Source organism: Silene latifolia, chromosome 8 (assembly GCF_048544455.1).
Source record: "Silene latifolia isolate original U9 population chromosome 8, ASM4854445v1, whole genome shotgun sequence".
In the NCBI taxonomy this organism is placed as follows: domain Eukaryota; kingdom Viridiplantae; phylum Streptophyta; class Magnoliopsida; order Caryophyllales; family Caryophyllaceae; genus Silene; species Silene latifolia.
This window is the reverse complement of record NC_133533.1, coordinates 108,412,978-108,423,277: the sequence shown is the minus strand read 5'-3', so window position 1 is coordinate 108,423,277 and position 10,300 is coordinate 108,412,978. Positions and strand designations below refer to the sequence as shown.

Genomic DNA, 10,300 nt, shown 5'->3' with positions numbered 1-10,300 from the left:
TCAGAAAAAACTATACAAAATACAGAAAAATAACTAAAAAAACATTTTATTTTATATCAAAAACCGCTTTACATAAATATTTGCGTTACCCTCCACCTTAAACTAGAGCACATTTGGTAGGGTTATTGGAATATACTCATAGAAAAAAGGCAACAATACCTATTAAATATTTTATCAAATTTTTAAATAAAAATAATAGCCACCACAAATTCCACCCTTTTCTCGTATTTAAAAGCCCTACCAAAAACACCCACAAACACACAAAAAAATCAACAAGAAAAAACCCTTTCTAACTTGTAAAAAACCATACAAATTCAGTTACTAGTTCAACTCCCACCACAATATATATAGTCGTAAATGATAATCGATTCATAGTAATAATAATAATCTCTTCAAATAATTTTTTTTTTCTTGAGTGATTATTATTATTTTTTATTAAGTTTTAAGTTAAATCATATAATCAATGGAGCCTAAGATTATCACTGGAGATGCTGGTTATGTCCTTGACGATGTCCCTCACTTTGATGATTATCTCCCTAATCTTCCTGTAATCATTTCTTAATCTTTCTTTTAACTTTTTAGTTTTGTTTTAGAGTATTTGTTTTAGTTGATTATTCAATTATTGACTTCTGTTTTGTGTTTGATCACAAATTCTTACTCACCCCGGATTTAAATAATGTTAAAAAGAAAATGGGGTTGCGAAATGTCAGAAGTTTGTGACCGTCACAGGCAAAACTTGCTATTGTTTGATAGTTTGAGCTTGGTGTTTAACTCTGTTTTTCTCTGTTTTATGCTGTTATTGATAATGGGTTTCTTCACTAGAGGACCTTAGTTATACCGAGAGGGCTCCGGCTCCTCCAGATTATTTAAGCCCGTATGCTCCCTCCGTCTCAATTATTTGGTTACCTTTTTTATTATTTGTGGAAGTTATTTTAATGCTTATGTTTATTTTAAGATCCGCCACTGGGTTTCTTTAGTTATATACTTTAAATTGTGATTTTTTTTTGTTAATTGTTGCAATTTATATGAAATTTAGTTGGGTATTTAATTAATTTTGATTTTTTTTGTTGGTTTTGCAGACATACACAAATCCATTACAGTACAATCCTTCATATTCAGTTGTCAAGTAAGGAAACAAAAAATGGAAATCCAATTGAAAATTGAAATTCCTGATTTTTTTATTTCTAATAATTGTTATTTACAATTTTAATATTACTTCTTGCTGGAAATTACAAAGTCAGCATGTGTTATCATTTCTCAATTATTTAATTATTTATAATTGTTGATCATTGATTATGTATTAACTTTGATTTACTGTTGTTTTCAGGCAATATTTTGTTGATTATGATGACACAGTTGTGCAAAGTGTAAGTCTTTACAGAAATTATTGTGTAAGACTGTCTTACGATGTGAGACGGTTCCTTTCTGTATATAAAAACACTCATTTATTGATAGTAATAAACGAGTGTTTAGCCAGTAGAAGGCCCGGCTCACATTGGGAGACTGTTTTATTCTATAGTTGTGTTATGCGAAATCGATCATAGGAGACTTGAGTTTGAGTTTGGATGTTGTTTGATTTATATAGGCTGTTCAACATAAAGATGGTCCAAGAGGCACACATTTCCGTCGACAAGGTCCTCGCCAAAAGGTAATTATCTATCAATAAGTCTCTTGAAAGCCGGTCACATGTTAATATGATAATTGCTACGAAGTACTAATTTAAGCTCAATGAATCCTGTTTAAAGGTGTACTTTGAGCCAGATGAAGTTACAGCTTGTATTGTCACATGTGGTGGACTTTGCCCGGGGCTCAATACCGTGATTAGAGAAATAGTTTGTGGGTTGGATTACATGTATGGTGCTAAGAGAATCCTCGGGATTGAGGTGAGTTTTAAGGCCTGTAGCTTCTTTGCCAGGTTAAGGCGGACCAGTTCGCAATATGTGGTGAATAACTGACGGAATTATTATTACATTTGTGTAGGGAGGGTATAAAGGGTTCTATTCGAAAAATACAATTACATTGACTCCTAAATCAGTGGATCACATCCATAAACGGGGCGGTACTATTCTTGGGACATCGAGAGGTGGCTATGTGACATCGAAGATTGTCGACAGCATTCAAGACCGAGGAATCAATCAGGTATAATGCTGAGGTACTAGTACTTTGGGCTCTGGTGTTACTGTTTACTGATGCTAATGGTGAATATCATGTCTAATCTTATAGGTGTACATAATCGGAGGAGACGGGACACAAAAGGGTGCATCAGTAATTTATCAGGTAATCAGTTGCTGAAATATGTGGAAATTATTAAGCCCCGTTCTTTTCGGCTGAAAGGAGTTGAATTGAACTTAATGGAGTTGAGTTGAAGTTAACTTAATTGAATGGAAGTTAGCTAAATTGAATAGAGTTGAAGTAAAAGTTAATTTGTGAAGAGATTAGTTGAATTGAACTGAATGAAACTAAATAGCGCTGAGCAGAAATGAAACGAGCTGAAATTAAGCCAGAAAGAACAGACTTCCTAGGAAATTTGGTTCACGGACATTATCTTTATAAAACTAGGATTACCTGTTATGTTTTTCCTATCTTCTGTCACGGTTAATATTGGAAGTCATTGTACTCGTGTGAGTATGCTAATTATGGAAGTGTATTGGCATTGTTTATTAACATCAGGAAGTTCGAAAGCGAGGACTCAAGTGTTCAGTCGTTGGTATTCCAAAGACAATTGACAATGACATTCCGGTATAACTCGTTTCCCTGTTAATTCCCTTATAATGCCAAAACATTCATCTTGTAGGCTTGTTTTATCTAAAGAGTACTATCTATGGTGCCTTTAGGTTATTGACAAATCGTTTGGGTTTGACACGGCTGTGGAGGAGGCACAGCGTGCTATCAATGCAGCTCATGTTGAAGCTGAAAGTGTCGAGAATGGAATCGGTCTTGTTAAGTTAATGGGTCGTGATAGTGGTATGTTCTTAAACTTAAGTCTCTGACTAAGTAACTCGGTATAATTTGTTTTCAGATTGCTTGACGTACTTTAGGTTTGCTCTTCAGGATACATCGCAATGCAATCAACCCTTGCCAGCCGAGATGTTGACTGCTGTTTGATCCCCGAATCACCCTTCTTTCTAGAAGGACCAGGTGGGCTCTTTGAGTTTATCGAGAAACGACTCAGAAGCAACGGACACATGGTTATTGTCATAGCCGAAGGAGCCGGTGAGAAGTTAGAAGAAAGAGATGCTTCTGGAAACAAGATTTTCAAAGATGTTGGTCTATGGATGTCTCACATGATCAGGGTATGAATTTCTAAAAAGTCATCTCCCCTCTTCGGACATTTACTTCGAGGTTCACAAATTTTCATATATTTCTGGATTTCAGTTTTTAGTGCGTGGGTCGAGATTTTAGTAAAATGGTTGTGACTTGTGAGACCGTGTCTCAGGAAAATAATCAGGAAATAATAGTATTTTCTGTTGTTGCAGGAACACTTCGCAAAACCAGACAAGATAAACGTAACTCTCAAATACATTGGTAAGTCAATAACTTATCAGCCTGATGTTTTGTAACGAATGCGAGGTGGTTGTTGACTGATTGAGATTTTCTGGTTATGTAATATGACAGATCCTACATATATGATCCGAGCTGTTCCTGCAAATGCATCAGATAATGTTTACTGTACAATTCTTGCTCAAAGTGCAGTTCATGGTGCTATGGCAGGCTACACGGGGTTTACTGTTGGACCTGTCAATGGCAGGGAATGCTACATACCTTTCTATGTAAGTGTTTCAAGTAGACAGCTAGACCTTAACTGAGACGACCGGACCTAAATTTGAAATATCGAACTTAAAAATGAGTCCACCCAAAATGACTTGGCAAAAAATGAGCAGTAGCTGCGTACCCAAATTATCCGAACCCAGTGACTTGGCGTGGACCAGATCGAAATTATACTGAGTTCCTTAGTCTTCGCTATTTGATGGTACTTAATTTTGTATGTTGTGATGCTATGCAGCGCATCACCGGACAACAACACAAGGTTGTGATAACAGATCGTATGTGGGCGCGGCTCTTATCATCAACCAATCAGCCGTGCTTCATGGATCCCAAGAATGCTGTCATTCCCCCAAAACAGGATGCAATGTCTCTACCCGCGTCTTCATCTGATCAGCAAAAAGAGAATGACGAGACCAAGTCAATTCCTCAGGCAGTCACGAAACTAGGGGAAAAATCTGTGTCAATCTTAGAGAATGGTAGCGTAGGCCTTCAAAATTCGTTGTCTAATGGGTTTTCCAACCATTCCTAGAAGTGTACACTCAACTACCTAAGAATCGTGTTCCAATCAACCCGAGGAGATAAATAATCACCAGTCTTTCAGACATTGGCCGAGGCAGAGGGTAGGAGCACCGGCAAGTATCAAGAAAACCACATAATAATCGGTCCTTCTTGCTAGATTTTCGAGGTTTGCCCGTTTACTTTTGTTAGTCGTTTGTAACGTATACCACGGTATTTTTAACGATGGAGACTCTTAAGAAGTGTAACCATTACAACTTGTGTGCTTTGTAAATCTGTGTATAACGGATTGGTTATTTGAACTTTGAAGTTCAGTTATTGAGATTCTCGTATGCTAAACATTGTCACTTATTCAAGTTTAGTTCGACGAATGTGGTGCTGATAAACTAGCACTTGTTAGAATATGAATTGTTTTAGGATCTATTGTAGAGTGATCGAATCCGAGTCGGGTTAGCGCGATAATTTTTGGCCCACGGACATGCAACTGATGAAAGTTCGCTGATTTTGGACGGGATTGTGAGTTGAGCCTTTGTAAATTTCGGAAAATGCATTGTCCAAGCAGGTTTTGTGAGTGGCCGACTAGGCCGAGTCTAATGGGTCGCCCCGCTCATGAGTATCTTGTGTCAGTATATAGAGTTTGGTCTGGATTCTCTCCATTACTTAAAAAGAAATGAATCTCCATTATTTTGAATGGTCTGGATTAAATTTTAGGACGATCTAATGGTTGTAATCATTTCATAAAAGTAATGTTTTAATGAATAGAGAGAAAATATATTATAATAATAGTGTAGTAGAGAGAAAATGGAAAGAAAGTAAGGGAGAGGATCCAATTGCTATGGAGTTACTTTCAGGTCCGTCACTGATCTTGTTAAGCTATGTCGGTTTAAGAAAAGTTCAAAATTTTCGGTTTATGTATTGTTTTGACATTTTTTTCATGTATTCCATGTTTTCTACATTTCTAATAACCAACAATTATTAGGAAAAGAAAAAAGATGTTCATTTAGCTACAATATTTGATTGGTGTTGAAAGTTGAAAGTTGTACTCCGTATTTATTATTACCGAAGGTAATTTATTTCACCTAATAATGAGTACAATTTTTTCGCAAAATTTCTTAATTCTTGTGAAATCTAATACTCCTTAAAAAATTACGGGGTGAGTGAAAAAATATACGTACTTTTTTTTATACTATTTTTTTTAAAAACGAGCTTATAAAAGAAAACTAAACTGTATCCTACTCAAATTCCCGAATTCAGATTAAATCAAATAACGCAACCAAAAACTAGTGTCAAATTACAAGCCATAGTGTTAATCAAAAACTAGCTTAATTAAATTTAGTTCAATTTAATTCAGTTAAGCTCTCTTCGACCGAAAGAACAGAACCTTAATATAAAACGAGATTATAAAATAAAAAACTAAACCGTAATCAAATTCCCGAATACAGATTAAACCAAGTAGTGCAACCAAAAAGAATCCATTTTTGATATAATGGTCAAAATAAAATATTTGTCGTTTTGGGTCAGTTTTGAAAATATTTGTCAAAATGGTGTCCACGTAGGTTCGGGATTTCTGGACCTAAAACACGCCACTAACAATGGCGTGTTTATAATGAGTAGGGAAAGAAACTTCATTAAAAAATGGACTAAAACAAACACGCCATTGGGAATGGCGGGTTTCGGAGGGGAAACACGCCACCCCCTATGGCGTGTCTTATGTAATTTTTGTTTTTTTTTTTTTTTTAAGTTCAGCCAGTTGAGGAAAAAAATTGTTGTAAAGACACGCCACTGCTAACGGCGTGTTTCCTTCACAAAACACGCCATTAGTAGTGACGTGTTTCAGGTCTAGAAAAACCGAGCCTACACAGACACCATTTTGAAAAATATTTTCAAAACCGACCCAAAACGACAAATATTTTATTTTTGACCATTATTTCAAAAATAAACTCAACCAAAAACGAGTACCCTTTACCCAGAAAACAATAAAAGTTGTCTCTCAAAATTGAAGGACGATCAAAGATCAAAAATAATAATAATGACAATAAGGTTTGTATTAATGGTGAACAAACAAGGGCAAACACGATTAGCTCAATATTATGAGTACCTTACTATTGATCAACGTCGTGCTCTTGAAGGTGAAATCGTTCGTAAATGCCTTGCTCGTACTGAACAACAGGTCTTTTCTCTCTTTCAATCTTAAAGTTTCAACCTTTTCTACTTTTTCAGTTCAATTTTAATTGAATTTTGCATTGTTGTTTGATGGGTTTTGACTGTTTTTCCCCAATTTTGATCAATGCATGTTCAATTATGTTATGGGTAGGTGTGAAAAAGGCGTTAATGATTTTTGTCATAGTTGATTAAGATTAATTTTAATTGATTTTTTCCTTATTTTTGATCAATGCATGCTAAATTATGTTATGGGTTGGTGTGAATTTAAGGTGTTAATGATGTTTGCCATAGTTGATTAAGATCAATTTTAATTGATTTTGTCATTAACTTTGATCATTGCATGCTAAATTATGTTATTGGTAGGTGTGATTTGGGGGATGAATGTGGTGTTGTATGATGTTTGCCATAGTTGTTTAAGATGAATTTCAATTGAATTTTGCATTAATTTTTTTATAATGGGTTGAAAGAATGTCACCAGTTTTGATCAATGCATGCCAAATTATGTTATGGGTATACTTATCGAGCACTACTGGATGCCCTGGACGGGTTCAGATGATGATTCATGTCAGCCGACCCCAAATCAGTTTGGGACTAAGGCTCTGATGTTGTTGTTCCTATAGTTGTGAATTTGAGGCATTTGGGTTTTGATGTTTGACATTGTTGATTGAGATCAATGGCTGTTTAAGTTGTCTTTTTAAATGGGTAGGAGAATTTGTCTGCAAATTTGGTCATTTTATGTCAAATTTGATTCATGGTAGTTGCTAATTTTGGATGTTTGAGAGTAATGACCTTTTTTGGGGTTGAAATTACTTCTGTTACCCTTGCTTGAGCTCAGTTTCTCAGAAGATCGTGATGATTCTGCAACTGATGAAGAATTTGGCTTTAATCAAATCGTTGCTTGTTAATTGTTTGTTTGGGGAGCTGTGGATTTGAGTTAAGAATGGTTAATTTGAGGTGTATATGATGTTGCATTTAGTGTGTTTTTTTTTTTTTTTTTTTGTGGTTTTTTGAAGTATATATCTACTCCCTCCGTCCCAATTATTTGTTTACCTTTGATTAAAATACCCTCAATCCCTAATAAAGAATGTAAAATTTGAACAAATGATTGAAACGGAGGGAGTAGCTCTTATGGTTTTGGTGTGATTGCTTGTTTCACGAAATACTTGGAAAAGGGTTGGGTTTTTAGAGCTTGATGATTCGTAATTGTTGTTTTTGTAATGTTATTTCATGCATCTAAATCATGTTTGGTGATTATTTGCCAAAGTTTTTAAATTTATGTTGTTTCAACTTTCAAGCTTAGTACACCAAAGTTTATGACACGGTCTCACCATGTGAGATAAAGCCATTAACCATATAGTTGGATATCACCATTACATTTTCAGCACTTGCACCATCATCAGCTTAGCTGCTGTTAGTATATGTTTGGTTTCATGATTGACTTGCAGAATCCTGATCCATCTTTCCCCCAAACCCTACAGTGTTCATTCGTTGAGCATCGGAACTACAAGATTGTATATAGGCGTTATGCTTCTCTATTTTTCTTGGTGGGAGTCGATAATGACGAGGTGAGTACTGAACTCCTATTAAGAGTATTAACTTGTTTTGTTCACCAAATATGTTTTGTTTTATGCATAGTCTGGATGTCCTAAAAAATGGATCTCGTGTATAGATGTCCGCTCATGCAATCTTTTTTAACAGAGACTCTCATATGAGTCATATCCCTAGTTATATGGTGTGTATTAGAGCTGTTCATGGGTCGTCCCGTCCATTGAACCCGGCCCATCCCGCCCGCTAAAAAAGCGGGTACGGACAAGGCATTTTAAGAAAAATACAAAGGCTCAGCCCACTAACCCGCCCCGAACCCGCTTGTCCGTGGGCTAAAAATTAAACGTGAGCCCGGCCATGTCCGGCCCAAACCTGCATTTGAACACCTCTAGTGTGTATTATCAGTTAATACCTTGATATGTGAGGGATTTGTAGGATACACTCCGTAACTATCAAGCAACTACTATTCTATATTTTCTTCCCCTTTTCTTTTTGCACAAGAAATAAGAAAGTGAATTTGGACCACACAAAACACACTACCGCACATGACATTGAATTTGGGCCACACAAATCATCCCAAAAAAGGAAATTAGGAAGAAAACCCGAATAACCGAATAAGGAAATAGGGAAGAAAATATAGAATAGGAGGGAGTATAACATCTACTGTCAATCTAGTTATTGCCTGGTTCCTTGTGTGTATCAAACTTCTGCTGTAATGTGTGGCACACCAAATTAGTCTTGCGCAATATGACTTGGGGAGAGTGCTGATATGCATAGCGGATACTTTGATTGACCAATTGTCGTGTGCTCCACTCGTTTTCACTTGATGTACTCTTACACATTTCTTACTTAAATCATGAGTTTGATTACCTGTCAAAAAATTTTGGTTTACTTCAGATTACATTTTGTATCAGCATGCAATATGATTCTTGAAAAGATTAGTCTTCCATGTGCTACGCATTTGCGATTCTCTAAAGACATTCCAGTTTTGACACCACTTGCCAAAAGTTTGAAGATGGCAGAAAGTCTACGCATAAATGCTGTGTAGCATAATGTGCTCTGTACTTAAAGAGTTCCTGTTACACAGTTGCGAAACTATAGGAGTGTTGATTTTTGACTTTGCCCTTTTCTCTTTCCGAAACTATAAGTTTAATTTTTTCTGTGGCTCCGTTAATTATTGCAGAATGAGCTGGCAATTTTGGAGTTCATACACCTATTAGTGGAAACTATGGATCGACACTTTGGCAACGTGGTGAGCATCATAAACTCATGCATCTATGTTTTATTCTTCTTCATCTTTCTTTTTGAATGCTTTCTAAACTATGATGGTAATCTGGCAGTGTGAGCTCGATATAATGTTCCATCTAGAAAAAGCTCATTTCATGTTGGAGGAGATGGTGATGAATGGATGTATCATCGAGACCAACAAATCTAACATCTTGGCTCCTATACAGTTGATGGACAAGTCATCTTGATTAGGGTACTTAATTTTAATATCATATCCAAATTCTTGTATAAGTTCGACTTGTAAGGTTAATCTGGCTTGGTTGTTCACAAATTCTCTAATAAGGGACTGATGGATTGTTGTTCGTCATTGAAACAGGCACGCACAAACAGAGTTGCCAACTCAAATTCCGAGGATGGTAGGCTAGAGAAAGCAGAAAAACCAGGATCTTACCCTCTGCTCCACCAGGAGTAGCATGCTTAATGTCTAATTCTCGCGTCTTTTGCATGCCGTATTACTGGAAATGTAGACACTGCTTGTTGCCTTGTTCAGCGTCTTATTTGGTATATGGAATAATCATTAAAATACTTTCAAAAAGAAAAACAATCATTATAATTCACAAATTTTATTGTTGTAAAATAATACGATTAATTTATGGTTTCGGCTATAAAATATTTGTTTATTGTAGACTTGTAGGACTCTTGTGAGTGTATGGCACTGACGATACATGTAAATTACTTGACATTTTACTTTGATACATTTTTTAGACTTTTAATGACTACTACCATAGTTTTAAGAAGGGGTAAATGTCACTCCTTGACATTTTTTAGACTTTTAATTGATCAATAGGTCTTGGTATAGACGGGTGTGGCGAACAGACGGGTAAAGACTTCTAATAAAATGGGTAGGGGGACAAGGTGGGGCACCCCCCATGTGCTTCCCACTTTATGGCAAATGGGTATTTTGTGAGGGGAAATGGTATCCGTCTATACGTATAGACGGATAGTGTCCGTCTATAACGAGAATTTGTGTTAATTGATAGGCACCCCTAATCAAGTTGTCTAATTAGACCACGAATTATAAATG

The 10,300-nt window shown here is 36.0% G+C and overlaps 2 protein-coding genes across 2 annotated transcripts; both read left to right on the top strand.

Moving 5' to 3' along the window:
• Positions 1 to 213: 213 nt before the first annotated feature.
• Positions 214 to 4,642, top strand: LOC141597252 (ATP-dependent 6-phosphofructokinase 6-like). The gene is made up of 13 exons (XM_074417630.1): positions 214 to 547; positions 1,080 to 1,126; positions 1,328 to 1,367; positions 1,586 to 1,648; positions 1,746 to 1,883; positions 1,981 to 2,139; positions 2,224 to 2,277; positions 2,671 to 2,739; positions 2,835 to 2,964; positions 3,052 to 3,293; positions 3,477 to 3,525; positions 3,616 to 3,770; positions 4,004 to 4,642. Exons 1-13 carry the CDS (start codon positions 464 to 466, stop codon positions 4,292 to 4,294), a joined length of 1,521 nt encoding a protein of 506 aa, XP_074273731.1. The 5' UTR covers positions 214 to 463; the 3' UTR covers positions 4,295 to 4,642.
• A 1,575-nt stretch (positions 4,643 to 6,217) lies between these two features.
• Positions 6,218 to 9,989, top strand: LOC141597251 (AP-4 complex subunit sigma-like). The gene is made up of 5 exons (XM_074417629.1): positions 6,218 to 6,451; positions 7,923 to 8,009; positions 9,173 to 9,241; positions 9,330 to 9,469; positions 9,593 to 9,989. Exons 1-4 carry the CDS (start codon positions 6,311 to 6,313, stop codon positions 9,462 to 9,464), a joined length of 432 nt encoding a protein of 143 aa, XP_074273730.1. The 5' UTR covers positions 6,218 to 6,310; the 3' UTR covers positions 9,465 to 9,469; positions 9,593 to 9,989.
• Positions 9,990 to 10,300: the final 311 nt, after the last annotated feature.